This window comes from Anomalospiza imberbis, chromosome 13 (assembly GCF_031753505.1).
Source record: "Anomalospiza imberbis isolate Cuckoo-Finch-1a 21T00152 chromosome 13, ASM3175350v1, whole genome shotgun sequence".
In the NCBI taxonomy this organism is placed as follows: Eukaryota; Metazoa; Chordata; class Aves; order Passeriformes; family Viduidae; genus Anomalospiza; species Anomalospiza imberbis.
In genome coordinates this window covers 17,936,087-17,952,955 of record NC_089693.1, presented here as the reverse complement: position 1 = coordinate 17,952,955, position 16,869 = coordinate 17,936,087, and the positions used below count along the sequence as shown (strand labels likewise).

The 16,869-nt window shown below is 45.2% G+C and overlaps 1 protein-coding gene across 14 annotated transcripts in view; it reads right to left on the bottom strand.

Moving 5' to 3' along the window:
* The window catches only part of BBS4 (Bardet-Biedl syndrome 4), a 150,883-nt gene that overhangs the window by 122,274 nt on the left and 11,740 nt on the right, over positions 1 to 16,869 (bottom strand). For all 14 annotated transcript variants that reach the window (XR_011003878.1, XR_011003884.1, XR_011003885.1 and 11 more), the window contains exons 3-12: positions 12,521 to 12,600; positions 9,827 to 9,890; positions 8,993 to 9,104; positions 8,367 to 8,439; positions 6,817 to 6,870; positions 5,334 to 5,461; positions 3,794 to 3,848; positions 2,329 to 2,397; positions 829 to 981; positions 548 to 719 (exon numbers count right to left, since the gene is read on the bottom strand). Coding sequence is in view for 2 of the 14 variants with exons in the window: in XM_068204333.1 (XP_068060434.1) it covers positions 548 to 719; positions 829 to 981; positions 2,329 to 2,397; positions 3,794 to 3,848; positions 5,334 to 5,461; positions 6,817 to 6,870; positions 8,367 to 8,439; positions 8,993 to 9,104; positions 9,827 to 9,890; positions 12,521 to 12,600 (960 nt within the window). In the remaining 12 variants the exon portion in view is untranslated. The remainder of the gene's footprint in view (positions 1 to 547; positions 720 to 828; positions 982 to 2,328; positions 2,398 to 3,793; positions 3,849 to 5,333; positions 5,462 to 6,816; positions 6,871 to 8,366; positions 8,440 to 8,992; positions 9,105 to 9,826; positions 9,891 to 12,520; positions 12,601 to 16,869) is intronic.

Below are 16,869 nucleotides of genomic sequence, written 5' to 3'. Positions count from 1 at the left end.
AAATAGGTGTCACAGCAGGATTGTCTGGACTGCTGCCAGGATTAACCCCACTGAATGGAATGGCCTGGGCTGGAAGTGACCTTAAAGCTCATCCAGTCTCAACCCTGCTATGGACAGAGACACCTTCCCCTATGCCAGGTTGTTTCAAGTCCTGTCCAACCTGGCCTTGGACACTTCCAGGGATCCAGGGGCAGCCACAGCTGCTCTGGGCACCCTGTGCCAGGGAAAGATTTCTTCCCAATATCCCATCTAACTTTACAATGTCACTTCTGACATGTTTACCTCATTTCATCCCAAAAATATCCAGTGCTGGAAACCCACACCCACTCCTTAGGCAACCCAACCCCAGTCTCACACGTGTCAAGTCTTTTCCAATGTTTAATCTGGATCTGACTGCAGTTTCCCCTTCTATTTCCCCAGAGAGAAGAGACTGGGCATCAGCTCCTTAGGAAAGCCTTTATGCCATGTTTCTTTACTTCACCCCACACCTCCTGTCTGTGCTGTGGTGTTCCCAAGAGGGAAGGTGTTCCCATGGAGCATCCCATACCTGCCAGGAGCATGTAGAGCTCTGCCATCTTGGGCTGGAAGTTGATGGCAGCACTGAGGAAGTGGAAGGCTGAGGCATACTGCTGCATTGTGAGGTGCACCAAGCCCAGGTTGTACAGGATCTTCCAGTCAAAGGGAGCCAGGTAGTTTGCCCTCTTTAGGCAGCTGATAGCCTTGGGAAAAAAGGGATAAATGTGCTACAACAGCCTCCACACAACAGGAATCTTGTGCTTGCATGAAATTGAATGCAGACAGGAGAAGAAATGGCAACTAGATACTTACTGCTACATATTTCTTCTTCCCAAAGAAGCACATGCCAATGTTGTTCCAGAGCGGGGGGCTCTCAGGAACACTGCTGGCCACCACCTTGTACTTGGAGAGGGCGACATCAAAATCCCCGTGGGCCTGCATCATGCTGCCAGCAGCCAGGGTGGCCTGGGGACGAGACAACAGTGACCCACCCACAGCCCCGTCTGCTCAGACACAGCAAGAGCGCGAGAGGACAAAATGATTAAATTAAAGCCATCCCAGGAACAACCATTTCACTTCTAAGGACTGCCAAGACCAACAGTGGGAGCAGATGGGGACTCTGGAATCTCCCACCAGAGAGCAGAACACACGGTGAGGAACAAACCTGAGCCTGCTTCTTCCTGCACTGTTTTCATCATAACTGTCTCAGAAATGAGTTTGCCCAGAGAAGCTGTGGCTGCCCCATCCCTGAAGTGTCCAGGCCATGCTGATGGGGCTTGGAGCACCCTGGGACAGTGGGAAAGGTGTCCCCGCCCATGGCAGGGGGTGGAACAGGATGGGCTTTAAGGTCCCTTTCAAATCAAACCATTCTGTGAGTCTATGATTCCATAAGTACTGCAACACAACATTGCAAATGTTTAGGGTATTTTTGGGCTGACAGGAGTACTTCTTAGAGTCTGAGGCTCTGAAAAGATCAATGCACTAATAGATTCTTTTTACAACCAAGCACAGATAGAAAAAGTTCTGGTGCAAGTTAAGTGGAGAGTAAAATGTACTCAAGCAAGACATGCAGCAAAGCTCTCCTAGTTCACACTGACTGGCTGATACTGCAAATTAATGGGAATATGCATGGGGAAAAAAATGAAGTGAGTACAACACACTATATTTAAACCACAGTTAGTTAAGTCCTTTTTAAGATTCCACAGTGACAAGTAAAATTCTTAAGTGTAAAGGTGTTTTCACAACAACTCATGTTTGTCAAACACACATTTCAATGCTCTGCGTCGCTAACAGGGAAAAAAAAGGAGAGAAATTAAGTAACAGCCCTAAAAAGGGACGCAGTTCCACAATGAGGAATGAAACCTAGACATCAAGCTCAGCTTTCCAGGCCAGAGCCAAGGAAATATACACAGCAGCTGGAAGCACAGGGTATCAGCAGATGGGAGAATAATAAAATGCAGGATCACCTGGATCACAAGGGACTTGGCACAGCTCTTCTGGGATTTTTAAAATCCAGAAGATCTTCCTTCCAAAGTAAATTCCACCTGGCTTTGGTGCAACTTCAGATTAAAAACCAAAGGGATCAATTTAACATCCCATATTCTGCCTCCTTCCCATTCTCTACCTCCAAACACATCCAACTCCCTAGCCAGGGAAACATCCCAGAAATGCATTTCACAAAAAGCTCCCTGGGCAGAATTCTTTCCAGCCTCTCCAGGCCCCAGATGCAGAAGGCAGAGCTGTGACAGTGGAATTAGCTTTAGGAGGTGTCCCCTCATGGTTCAGCTGGGTCATTTCCACTCCTCACCATACCTTGTAGTTGCCTGGGTCGTAGGTAAGCACGTTTCCAAGGTGTTCAAAAGCCTTCTGGTACTCCCCAGTCTGGGAAAAGAAGCACATAAGCATCAGAAATTCAGGAATAAGGGGAGTTAAGAAGGAGAATACAAGGTTTGTGGGCACCAGAATTTCCATTTCAGTCAGAAAAGTGAGTTTTACAGTGCTCCTATTACACACACATGTTCCTGTTTGATAATTCACAGAACAGATTCTGAGAATTGGACTTGCCTGGATTCACTGTTCTGACCCAACCACAAATGAGTTCTGCATTTACAGGTGTCTGCTCCTTTCTCTATCCCAGAAAACAGGCTACAAACTGCCACTCTGCACATCCCCAGTTCCCTCACCACAAAGTCCTCACTCCCAGGGCTCTCCTGTTCAGGTGACTTCCCTTGTCTTCTCACGGACTGAAGGTGTTAGTGGGCATCACTGTGGCCATATATGAGCATGTGAGAGCTTGGAATCACTTAAATCCTAGAGATAAGCTCTAAGGTCCCTTCCAAGCCATCCTGTGGTTCTGTGGTTTCAACTGAATTCACCTAAAGCCCATCTCATTCCAGCCCTTGTACCATGGGCAGGGGCACCTTCCACGAGCCCAGGCTGCTCCAAGCCCTGTCCAGCCTCACCTTGGACACTTCCAGGGATCCAGGGGCAGCCACAGCTGCTCGGGGCACCCTGTGCCAGGGCCTGCCCACCCTCCCAGGGAGGAATTCCTTCCCAATATCCCATCCATCCCTGCCCTCTGGCAGTGGAAGCCATTCCCTGTGTCCTGTCCCTCCATCCCTTGTCCCCAGTCCCTCTCCAGCTCTCCTGGAGCCCCTTCAGGCCCTGGCAGGGGCTCTGAGCTCTCCCTGGAGCCTTCTCCTCTCCAGGTGAGCACCCCCAGCTCTCCCAGCCTGGCTCCAGAGCAGAGGGGCTCCACCCTCAGAGCAGCTCCATGGCCTCCTCCTTTCAGGCACTACTGCCTATTCATCTTTGCTTGTTCACTCTTTGGGAAGCCAGCTTCTGGAATAATCCAGCCCTTCCCATCCATTTCACAGATACAAGGATAAGCACACTTCTGTTATTTAAATTAATTCTGATTTTCCTTTATGGTGCATTAACACTCAAAATTTCACGGCTGCTTTTTCAGGATAACTTGCAAGACTCCTGCTACAGAAGCAAGGTAATGACTAGTCATGTTTTGTTATACTTGGAGGATTTATAACAGAGTTAGGGCAGTTGCCAAACAGAATTCCTGCTCTGGCTCTGGTCCAGGGAATCAGCTTGCTTTTAGCAGCAAAGAGAAGATACAGAAAAGCAGGTTCTGTCCTGTTAAATTCAGTCTGTAGAGAAGCATGTGCAAGCAGTGGGAAGGTGAATAGAAATTAATTCTATAAAAAATCCAACAGGGTTATATTGAAAATAATTAAGCTTTTGCAACAGTAGCAGCATTTAGTACCTGCAGGTACAGTAGGCCCAGGGCTGTGAGGAGGTCTGTGTTTTCTGGAGAAAACCTGGAACACAAAAGCCAAAGGGCTGGGTTTGCTTTTCAGCCCTTCTAGAACAGGGTAAAAATAGAACATGGAATTCTGATGCTACATTACTGTTGTATCAACCCAGGAAATTAAACTGTTATTATTAAAAACAAATATTAGAACTGCCATCATGGGGACTTCCTTTGAAGAACATCACACCTCAGCTACCCAAATAATTTCTGGGTGTTGGTGGGAAGGCACAAGGCTCTCTGAAATACATCTGGACACATAATAAGATAACGTGGTTTTGTTAAGCTTCAAAGTGAGTCTGAATCAGTGACCTGGAAATACAAAATGAGATTTTCCATTGTCTCTCATAAACCACCCTGTAAATCCATCCATCCTAAGCCTCTTGGGCCATGTAGGACAGGCAATCCTCAGCATTCCGGATGGATCCTACACACTCCTGATTAAAATCAGAATTTTAATTCACCTTATAAAAAGATTACAAATAAATAGGATGGAAACTGCAACAAAAAAGGACAAAGCAGAGAGAGACACAATTTGTGGTCTCATTCACCTCAACAGGAGTCAGTTTTTAATTACCTGCTACCAAGACTTGAAAAAAAAATCTGATCTGCACACTCACACTGGCACCTCTAAACTTCAACCACAACAAAACCACCTGTGCCTGGTGGAATATAAACAAGGAATAACAGACTATCCTGGAGCTGGAAACAGCAAGAAAAATGTCATAGGCAGATGAGAACAAAAAAAAAAAAAAAAAAAAAGGAATAAACAGGAATGAAGAAGAAAGGAGGGCAGGGGAACACCAGGATAAGAATATAAACCTGGTAAGATGCTTAGCAAGGATTATTTATGTAATAAACATTCTAGATTAGTCCAAATGTCTGCCCAACCCCACCCACCATCAGGCAGCAGCGAGGGCAGGCATGTAAGGAAACACTGCATCAATACACCCATGGCTCCCAACACTGATTTTCTTTCTAGTGTTTGCCTCCATGGCAAAGCTACATTTGAAAGCACTGGCAACGCTTGGGAATGCCCTAAAATTAGAAAAGGTGGGCAGTGAGGAGCCGTGATGGGGTGGGAGAAACTCCCTGTGCACCAGCACATCTCCCCCAGCCACAAACTGCTCTGAGGGAAAGCAGCAAGTGACACCCAGGCAGGGACTTTGGATGGACAGTCAGGGTTACATTGTTTTGGGAGATAAACCTTTGGGATGGATGAAGTCAGTTTTGGATCACTTTGCTCCCAGGCATCTCTGTCCATTTGTTATTCCACTTTTTTTCTGGCAGCCCTTCCAACAGCTCCCTTCTTCCCTGTCACACTGTCAGCAGGAGCAGAGACAGCTGAAGTGCTTGGAAGTGCCAGCTTTGCTCAGAGCCCCTGTAATTACCATTAGCTTTTTAATCATGGCCTCAATTCAGATCTGGGACACCAATCAATTTTCTCCTGGCATAGGATGGGAATAGGCAGATGGAAAAAAGGGATATTTCTTACTCCACAGCTTTCTTATATACTTCAATGGCTTTATCCATCTCCCCCTTCAAGAGGTGAATTTTGCCCAGCATCATGTAGGTCAGATCGTGTCTGTTGAGCTCCAGGGCATTGTTGAGCTGGTCTCGTGCCTAAAAACACAACCACAGAGAATAAAAATATAATAAATGATTACAGAGGCCTCAGCAAAGCAACAGCCTCTGAGTAATCCCCAACAGCCAGGGAAGGAGGACAGCCAACAAATACCCACTGCACCTGGAGAACACATATTCAGCCCAGCTAATCCTTGGAACAAGCTCTGCACCAGCAGCCACCTGCTTTTAGGGGCAGTAAAAAGCAACACCTCCAAGCCAAGCAAGAGGCATTTGCCTCCCAAGGAAGAGATGAGCACGGGCCTGCTCCTGGATTTGAATTTGTTTGGCTTGAGGGACGCTGTGGATTTGTTGGGTGAACTGATACTTTGCAGCTTATGCTTCCTTAAAATGCTTATTCCAGCAGTGAGGAAGTGAAAATCTCAGTGGAGGCCTGAGCAGGTCCCAGTTTGGAAGGTGTTGGTGCAGACAACAAATCCCAAGTGTGAACCCACACTCCAGAGGCTGTTTTTTCACAGGGATGCCTTGAACAGGGAGCACAGCTGGGGTTTGCTGCAAGGGCCACAGCACCCCACCAGGAAGAGCAGCAGGGAAGAGCTGGGCCAAATTGGGGACAAAAAGGGTCTAAATACTGTTTTTTTCCCTTAGAGTAGCTGGATCAGTGACAGCTCATGCTTAAGTGAGGAACTGGGAATGGCACACTCAGACCTGGGAATAAAACTGCATTTCAAACTCCAAAACTCCTTTACTAACTCCAGGTGTCGTTCAAAAGGAGCTTCAGACACAGCAGCAAAACCTTCTCATGGAGAAAAAAAGGACCTGCTGCACCTCCAGCAAACAACCCCATAACATTTTCCCCCTGAATCCTGCCAGACCCAAGGAGCTGAGGTTTCCTTCAGGAACTCTCTGCACAAGGTGCAGCAGTTTGAGCTGGGGAAATGGTTTGGGGTTTTACCATCACCCTTCTCTTGCTTCAAGAGGATGGACCTGGATTGCTGCTCCTACAAAGCCAGCAGTATTCCTGGGTCTGGCTTTAAAGGACTCAGACAAAGAAGCAGCTCTTACTGGAGCACAGCCCATTTTCTGTCTAGATTGAGGTTTCTCAAACATTCCCTTTGAAACCAGAAATGTTCTCTGAAAAATCTTATATTTCAGAAAAAGCCTCAGGCCCTGCCACAGGCTGATCTCCCTTTACACAACCTCAATGACTTGCAGCTGACTCAAAGTAATTCAACACACAAATGGAAACAGAGACAGCTCACAAACCTTTACTCGCAGAAACAAAACACTGAAGCAAAAAACTTTCTTGATACTTCTTGCTGCAAATGATCCATTTCAAGCTACCAAAGACAGTGAAATTTCTGGGATGCTTCCTTGCTTCCCACTGACATTACCTTGTTGAAGTGTTTCAGGTACATGTAGCACACACCCAGGTTGTGGCTGATCTCCTGCATGAAAAAAAGCCAAATCAGCACAAGGTATGAAATAAAATCTGACAACACTGATCCAGAGCAGGAGACCCCTGTGACTGCCCACACCCTTCTTGCTTTTTAGAGCAAGTAAACCTATAAATTCCAGTTACTTCAGGCACCTACAGAGCTTGAGTGGGGCTGTACACAAAACATTACAGTCCACTGAGACAAAAAACTACAGAAATTACAAATCTCTTTTGAGACATCAGACATTTTCTTTTCAGAGAACAAGGAGCACAGACTGGTTTCTTCCTAGTGGTGTCACTCTCTAAAACTTGCTGCCCTCATGGGTGACTCAGTTTGGCTGTACATCAGTAGGCTATGCACAGCGTCCAACCCAGCTGGACAAAACGGGATGATGTGCCTAATTTTCCAAAACACAACTTGAGCACTGGAATATCTGATATCCCTCTGGTATCCTAAACAATTCTGCACGGGGTAGGAAGATTCCTTAGGGATCCTAAACACTCTGGTGACACTGCAGGAAGCATCCATGCCCCTAACTCCTCACCCACAGTTTAACACACAGGGCACCTTCCCAACCTCAGCACATCCCTGAAAAGCAAGGTCCTCCCAATTACTTATTTTATTCTGGTGAGAATTTCACTGATTCATCAGCTTAGACAGCCTTGACCTTTCACAGGAAACTCTCTTACTTCCCCATCAACCTGTTTTCCTCCATGCAGCCTCCCCAGCTGTGAGAACTGAATCAGTGACTCCAGGTTGCTGTGGATTGTAGAATGAGGGAAGAGCACAGCCTGATTCTGCTTCCAGTGCTGAGCCAGGAATGGGGAATAACTAATCCAAATACCCACTGGCATCTGCCTGCTGGGTTGTAAATAGGGTTACAGGCATGCCAAGCACTGGAAATGAAGGAGGAAAAAAGACTCGTGATACAAAAGGTTTCTGAGTTGTCTGGCACAGGGTAATTTGAATAACACCAAAGCTATCCTCATATCCTGAATTTTAGATGTACTGACAAACAAAGGAATGAGCTCACACATTGAAAGCCTACTTTAGAAACACTCCTGTAGGCAAAACAGGCACCTGCAGAAGGCTGCAAGGCATGGCCTCTCCCATATCCACTGTCATACCCTTCCCTTTGCAATGCTCTTTCTCTCTTTTTGTCTTTTTATAGAGAAGAGCCAATTTAATCACTGGTCCTGTATTTTCAAAAATGTTTTGCATTACAAAAGCTTTCCCAATTACTCCAGCAAATTTTATTAACTGAGGTTTCCAAACTCTCCCTGTACTTCCCTCAAAGTACAGATGTGGTTATGTTAAAACTGATCCATGGCAAAGTTCCAAGACGTTGCTCAATTCTCTATGCCCCAAGCCAGGGATTTGCCCCAAGGCCTGGGATTTGGCTCCTGTGATCCAAACCAGGCTCAGACCACAGGCAGTGTGAGCTCACCTTGGCTTGGGACAAGTTTGCAGCTATTACAAGGATCTGCAACTCCCTGAACACTCACCCAGTCCTTCTCATCGAGTTTTGCTGCTTCATTGTACACTTCGATGGCTGCCTTATGCTTCCCCAGGAGAAACCTGCAAAAGGATTGCAATTCTTATGTATTTCCTGTTTTCAGACCCTGCTGTGCTACACTATCACCTTTACCAGTGAGAAATTATCTTTTTTGCTTTATCTCCAGAAATCTGCAGGAGAAGTTTACAATCTCAGCACTGCTCCCTCTCAGGACCAAGGTCATCCATCCTGACACTACTGGGGATATAAGGAACAAATGTCCAGGCTCTGCAGCCTGCTTTTGTCTTCAAGGAAAGAGACAGGTGCCCTGACACAACATTCAGCAACAGAACAGGGTCTGTAGGGCAAGTCTGCCCAGCTCAGGTTAGCACCTGTAGCTCTGGACCTTGAAATCAGTATCACCTTTCTGCCTGAAGCCCAAAGAAAAAGAAAACACAACAGCAGCCAGGCAGATAACAGAGATTCTGTTTAAAGAACAACCCACGCTTCTGGAAGCCAAGCCAAGTGTTGATAAGGAGGAAACATGTCTGGAATTAAGCAGCCTAAGAGAAAAACAAAGCATGGAAGGTCCTAGGTGGCACATCCAAGAGAAACAACAAATAAAACACCACTCACAGGGATCGTGCCACTTGCTTGAGGTTGTCAGCACTTCGAGGGTTCAGAATGGAACATGTCTGGAAAAGTTCAAGAGATTCTTGAATTTTCCCCTCCAAGCGAAATATCAAAGCTGTAAAACAACATACAGCAGGCAAATGAATCCATTCTCAGCAGGAAAAACGTGCCTCTGACAGCAGGGAAAGAAGGAAGAGTACAGCTATATCACATCAACTCTGCTCTGGTGCTTCCCCCTCCTGCAGCACCCACAGATTTTTGTCTGAGGGCAGGACTCTGTGTGCCTGGAGAAATTCAGGGGTCAGAACAGATGCTTTAAGCTTCAAACCTTGGGCAATTGCTTGTACAGATACAATCTGGATTTCTCCCCTCCCCAGCCTCTCCAAGCTGCAGTATGTCCCTGCCAGCAAATCTCCACCATTCCCCACCATGGCATTTGGAATTGGAATGCCACATTTTGGGAGACATTTTTTAGGGGCCAGAGGGCAGGGCAGGAAGAGGAATACCATCCTTAGAGCAAGGAATGAGCCAATGATCACCTGGGGTGGGTAACGAACAGAAAACATGCATCTGTAACAGAATCAAAACACACCAACACACTGAAGGCCAGGAGCCTGTAACCCAAAGAAGAACTGATGACAAATACAGAGAAAACAGGACATTTAATCTGCCCATTTCATGAGAAAATCCCAAATTTCAAAACTAAATGGAGCAAGCAGAGGGAAAAAATGTGTTTTTGACATAACAATTCTATGTTTCCCTCACTTACCCCCTATATTGTTCTCTGTATCTCAAATCAGGGGTGACCTGCTTTAGCAAAAAGATTTTCAGACATACCTTGAACATAGACAGCATATTCACAGAGCCCTTGGGACTCCTGGAGCTGCTCTTTGATGACAGCCTGGAAGGACAAAATTGTAAATTCACATCATTTTAACAAAGCTGATTCCAGAGATTTGGTTCCAGTCACAAAAACCACAACCCCACCTCTAACAAGGGCACTGGACCATGACTGGGACAACCACACAGTGCACACAACAGAGCTCTGTGCCAGGAACACTGTGGCCCTTTTAGTATTCCTCTGTTCATTCCTATTCCCAAAGATAATTAGGAACTACCTGGGGAAAAGGCCAGGAGGCCTCTCTGAAAGCATTCTCCGCTGATAAGGGTATCTACTCCAGGCCCTTTGTGAGTTAATAAATTGAACTGGAGGAACTGCAGCTGAGTGAATGAGAGCCAAAAGAACAAATGAGGAGTGAACAGGGAAAAAAAACTGAGGAAAATTTAAATTCTTGCTGGCTGCATTCATGCAGCTCCCAGCTTAAGGTGGGGTGACTGCAGCTTGGATATATTTCATAGTCACAGCTGGTCCCACCTTTGGGAGGATGAACATCCTGGATAGGAATCAAGAGCATAATTTCTGCTCTGAGACTCCTCTTTTGTGCAGAAGTGGAAGAACACAGGGGGTAAGAATAATTTCTGGGTGAGCAGTGATACTCATCTGGCATTTCAGATGTGTATGGTCAGTACCAGCATCCCTTGTCTCTGAGAGGAACAGAAGTGAAGGACCTGAAAACTGAACCTCAAATACAGCACATGGGAGGAAAACTATTATTGAGAAAGTTATGCTTGGGAAGATACTAACTGAGAAGAAGGAAAGGTCTTACTGACAATCCTCACTTGTAAAGAGAGGAAGGAAAAGGAAGAACAGGCCTGAGCTGCTCTTCTCTCACCTGTACCTGCTAATTTACCTATGAAACTCTTTACAAAGAGCACGATTATAAAACATGGCACTCAGAAAGAACCAACACCTCCTCAATTCACATACTCTGGATTGTTCCATCTACATAAACCTGGATTCTCAGAGCAAGAGAGGGCAATAGAGAGCTATCTTAGAGAAATTTGATTCATTCTATAAACCCTAAAAAGTCCCACAGCAAAAGGCCCTCAGCTGAGGAATATGATCTCTAATCCCAGATTCCCTCCCCCAAAGTTTATTTATTAGAAGGTGCTGCTAACAGAATTTAGACACAACTGGCAGGAGACCAAGCAGTCTCTGTGTCATCCCAGGGGATGCTGCAGCTGCAGACTCTCAGGGATGTCTGCCTGGCACCTTGCTCAAGCAGCATTGAAAGGGTCAAAATCACTTTAATGCCTTCACTTTGGGGAGCTGATGTCAGTAAATAAACAGTTTTTAATGGTCTTTTAGTTCATTGGAAACTATGGGAGATTTTAAAACTCTGTTAGAGAGGGAGCATTTCAAAGCACTGAGCGGGAAAGACCAAAATTAATTAACACAACAGGTCACTTGTTTCTTACTGAGACTAAACTGATGGATTTTAACAACACCCAAACTGTCCTGGAATCTTCCAGTTTTACTGTAAAAACACTGTTTTGTGAGCGCTAAGGAAAAGGAAAGCTGGCCTGCCAAGCAGAGGAGTATTTATTAGCTGTCTTCTCTCTAATTTCCCCTGCTACTTCCTTGCTTCCATGACTGATGAAGACATGGAGATGTCAATGTTGCCTTTATATCATCCATTTGTTATTTTCTCTGGTTTCCTGAGCTGCACATATTTTTCTTTTCTGTACTCTGTGATTCCACATCCCATCACAAAAACAATCAACACACAGAATCGCACCACGAAACTCCAGTCAGACAACAAAAAAGGGAAACAATTTTCTGTTTTGAGGGCTAGTCTAACTTGTGTTTCTATCTATGCAAACCAAGATCTAAGAGGAAATTACTTTAATGACACAACTCCCTGGCTCTGTTAATTAAGAGCTAAATGGAATTCCTCCAGCTTGCCCATTTCCTAAGCACCTCCAAGACCGCTCCAGCAGAGTCAAATCCTGACCAACCTGGTGTTTCAGAAGCCCAAAAGTCTTTTCAGATCTTTGCTGCACATGCCAGAATCAGAGTGGCAACTCTTGTTCCCTCCTCCTGCCCATGGGTGCATCATCTTCTTGTGTTCACTTCATCAGAAAAACACACTGTTTAATAGCAATTTGCCATTTCCTTAGTCCACTTACCATTATAATCCCAAACAACCAGTTCCAAACTGCTCACCAAGCCCAAGATGAATTAGAGCGTGCCATGGATCATGTGTAAAATGAAAGAATTTGGCTCAAGAGTTACCAGGATATTTTTTATTTACACTTGGTAGTAATGTTCCCCTCAACTGAATTGTTTTCATAGCATCTCTGTAGTACCCTTGAGAAACCTGCACTGTGGAACTGTGTTATTATCAGTTTGGAAAACCCTATCCATCACTTGGAACAACAGAGGTCTGCAGTTCTTTCCACTTTTGCCCCTCCCAGTGAGATCCTGAGCACACGGATTGCTCCAGAGAGCTGTACCCTCAGATCCTGAAGGTAGCCAGGGATTGGAGAACACTGAGGTCATTTTACTTGTGTTTTCTCTTGGTCCCCTTATTCCAAAAGAAGTCAGGAAAGAGAGTGGTTGGGAAACTGTCAAGAAAACTGTTTTTTTCATGACATCAGTAAAATAATTCCCACATTCTAAGTTCTTACCTTACACTCCTCATAGTCTCTGCGGACGTAGAGCAGATAAATCAACCAGTTTTTCCTCTCTAGGATTGGCAGCTCCGGTGCTGTACATGAAAATATTCACAGAACACAAGGAATCAGACTGAGCAGCAGAGAATCTGGGAGAGATATTCCCAACCACTCCAACTGCCTGCACAAGGCAAGTAACTCAAGAACTGCAATTGCAATTAATTTGACTTGAAGGCTGAAGTGTGGATTTCTAAACAGGGTCTGGTTTTATTCTACTTCTCAAACTGGTGGATAAAACCCCTTGTTCAGGATAGACACTAAATAAAAGCTTTAAGCAGAAAACTTCCACCTACTGGAAGGTGGTCTACTGATCTACTGGAAGCTGTCCCTGCCCCCATGTCCCTGGCTCAGGGTTGGAACAAGATGGGTTTTAAGGTCCCTTCCAAGTCAAACCAGTCTGGGATTCTAAAAGACTTGAGGCATCAGCTCCTCCTGGAGCAGATCCTGAAGTAAACAGCTCCACACACACATTTTAATTCAACACCAGCACTGGTTGGAGGAATTGGATCTTTTCAAATACACAAGCAGCAGCTTGGAGGAAATGAGTTGGATTCACATTTTGAATCTAGGGTCTTTAAGATGAATTTCTGGGACTGAATGAGCAGGAAAGAGGCGATACACACAAAAGGAGATTGGAGAGATGGGGTCTGAAGGTGTGAATAATTTAAAGAGGTCAAACTTAGTCCTTTGAAACCGTGAAGGGACTATGAAACATCACAGGTCTGAGAGACTGAAGCTACTGCAGAAAAACATTTGATGCAGTGGAGGAGGAAGCCTTGTGCTCCAGCATTTCAATGGTGTGGAGCTCGCAGCAGTAATTATGGCAAATCACGGATGGATGTTGCTTAGCGATATCCACGTCGGGTTTACAAGTAGAACACACTGCTGTGCATTTCATTAAGGCTGGGAATGTATTGCCTGGGACTGGAGTCTCCATTCCGAGGGGTAACCATAGCAACTGGCCCAAAAGCTCGTGTTTGCAAGTCAATATTGTGACACGAGTGCAGAGGCACAGGCAGGCGAGGGCTGGGGGACACAGCACAGGGACACCTTCTCCAGCCCTTTGGAGCACGGCACGGAGCCGAGCCAGCCCCGGACACGCTGGCCCGGCTCCAGCAGCACGGAGCAGAAGGGGAGACTGGGGAGCCCGGGGCCCCCCTGCCATCAGAGGTGAGGAAGAAGAAACCCTGCAGGGGGAAGGGCTGGATATCGGGAGGCAGGTGCCAAGTGTAATTATCTTTTGGAATGGCTGAGCTTTAATCGCCTCTGGAGCACACCAGGCTCTTCCCCATAACCCACATCAAGTCCAGTTTCATTTAGAGCCCCTAAATCCAACATCCTTCAGCTGCTGAATTTGGAATACATTTCACAAAGCCATTCTCATTTTCTTGGTTCTTCTTTCTTAAATTCCAGAATATCCACCTAGGTTTATATTAGAGCTGAGAATGAAATGCGCACACCAGCAATTTAAGGTCAAATAGCTTCTAAAGAAGGTTCAACTACCCTAAAACAAATAGAAAGCTCGCAGTCCAAACAAAAAAGTAATCCAAAACCACAAAAGAGTAATCCAAACGAAAGAGTAATGCAAACAGGCTAAGCTTACAGAAATGCACAGATCAGGGATCCAAACGTTCTGAATTCTGCTCTGCTGTGGAGTATCTGGATCTTTGTAAGTAAGGCATTTTAATAAGCGTGTTCCCAGATCAGATTAACTGATTTCTGACAGCTTTATGTTTCCCATTTGTCCTTCTTAGAGTGAAAGGATGAAGGGAAGAGTCAAGAGGCTGCCTAAATAGCCACATATTGATTGAAACTCCACTATTTCACATTTGAAGCCCATTCAGGGGTGACCTAATTCACTGACACTCTGTAATTACTTCCCTGTGCAGGTTATTACCAGTGCCAGGGCGTGACAGAAACAATGCACCTGGAGACGCTGGAAATGCTCTGCCCCATCCCTGGAAGTGTCCAAGGTAGGCTGGACAGGGCTTGGAGCACTCTGGTCTGGTGGAAGGTGATTCCACCCCATGGCAGGGGGTGGGATCAGATGGATTTAAGGTCCTTTCCAACCAAAACCAGTCTAGGATTCTGTAAAAGCAGCTGGACTTGTGTGCCCTTTCTGCCTGGCATCTCCTGGTGCCACTATCTGATATAAAACACCAAACCTGACACACCTGGGCACTTCCCACCTTCTTTTCTAAGTATGGATCTAAGGACAAACAAACTCTATGTACTCATCAACATTCCACTAACAGAACTGAAGTATCCTTCACCATTTTGTGCCTGTTAATACAACCTCAAATTAGAAAATCCTGCAGCTGTCTGAAATAGGGAATAGTCAAAAGAACTCCAGACACACCCCACCAGATCTCCAACCATCTGTTCATGCCTTCCTGGGAAGGTAAAAAGTACCATTAAAGGTTAAAATACACACCAGTGCCTTCCTGGGAAGGTAAAAAGTACCATTAAAGGTTAAAATACACACCAGTGTTGTGGGCTAAGATAAGATGCCAGTACACCAGAGAGGGGATGGAGGATTGCTTGTTTAATTTCTGAAGGAAAGAGCTTTTTCACACTTATGAGACAAGAAGGATGCTATACTCCACTCCCACACTGTGGAAACGCCTGCTGGGAACACGGATGGGAAGGAAAAAATGCTCAACATGAGACCAAGGGCTGAGCAGAACCTCAGGCTGCAAAGGGAAAGGGGAAAACCCAAGAAGTTGCCTCAAAGTGCTGGGATGGAGAGAAAATGGAGAAATTAAAAGGCACCGTGAGCCCCAGGGGTGAGCACTGTTCACATCTGCAGATAAACGAGCTCTGCTTCCCCCAGGGATCCACCCAGCTGAGGATAACTCTGTGTGACTGGGAAAACACAGGGAGATTTTATGCTCCTAAAAGTCATTTGGAAAGAGCAACAAGGCTGACTGAGGAGACTTGAATCCCTTTTTTTCTTCTTTCTCCCTAAGACAAGCAATTGAAAGCAGGCAAACCATTCTGATGTTTTTCAAAATCTATGTCTAAATCCATGATTAAATTTGACACAGGAACATATCTGATCCCTCAAAAATGGCTGTGGGAAGTAAAGGATTATTGCCAGGCTCTATGCTCTATTCAGATTCAGAAAGAATTAATGGAAATTATTTAAACACCTCTCCAGAGCCACAACCACTTAATCTGCATTTCTGCTTTCTCACAAAGCAGTGGATACCTGCTCCTGGTGTATTTATCTCCCTCAGGTTTGTTCCCCCAGCCTGCTGATAAGGGCTGTTGCAGTGCAACGGGTCACCGCATTCTCCTGAAGAAAATGGAAATACAAATGCCTGGTTATTTGGGTCTCTAGCTTCAGAGAAAGGGAATAAAACACCTTCTTCAATATATGGACCTTCAGGATTTTCTCCTCTGTCACTGCTGTATGAAGACACACTTTTCTTTGTCACCTCTAGCAATAATCCCAGGCACTGCACAGGCACAGGTTGGAAAAGTGTGGTTTAGATCCTTCTAGCAGTGAAGAAACAAAAAGCCATTATTTGCTGTAAATCAATCTGCCCAAAGGCCAGCCCAGGAAAACACAATCATCAAAAGAACTCGGTATCTACATCAAAAAGAGTTTGTAACTTGCATAATTGTCTTTCAGCCTCTCTTTTGTGGGACTACAAAAGTCCTGTGCCAGGGAGTCACCCACCAAATATATGATTAAATGCCTTTGAAGTATGTTTTGATTGAATTCAAAAGGGAATCCATCTGATCCCCTCGCTGGCCAGTGATTGATTGCACAAGCTACTTCCAGCAATGTGATTTTTCTTTCTGACAATGCTCCTTTAAGGAAGCCACTGGAGCAGAAACCCTGACAGAATCAGAATAAGATCATCAGGTTTGTATCTGTGCTGCTCTATCATCACTCTTCCCTTTATTCCTCCTCTTATAGATTTTCTCAAAGGACTGGAAAAAATAACAATGAGTTATTCCCTTTTGTGTAAACCTCCCTAGGAAATTATTTTGTGCTTGCATCTTCATACTGGGTAATTATAGCTTAGGGATGAACTATCAAACAGTGGGGTTTAGATTTAATAAAAGGGCTTTAAATTGCTGTAAAAATAAGAGGGGGAAAAAAGGCCCCAGAAGCTCTTATGAGATTTCGTGGGGAAAATTATTACTAAAGCACCAGCAATAAGAAGTGGCTCAAGAAAAAGTTTTAGTCATCTCAGAGGGAAAAAACCAGTTGAGAGCCCAGCCCTCCTTCCAATCCAGACTATTGGAAAGGGTCCAAGCCCCAGTTCACCCCTTCCAACTGAACCCATCCT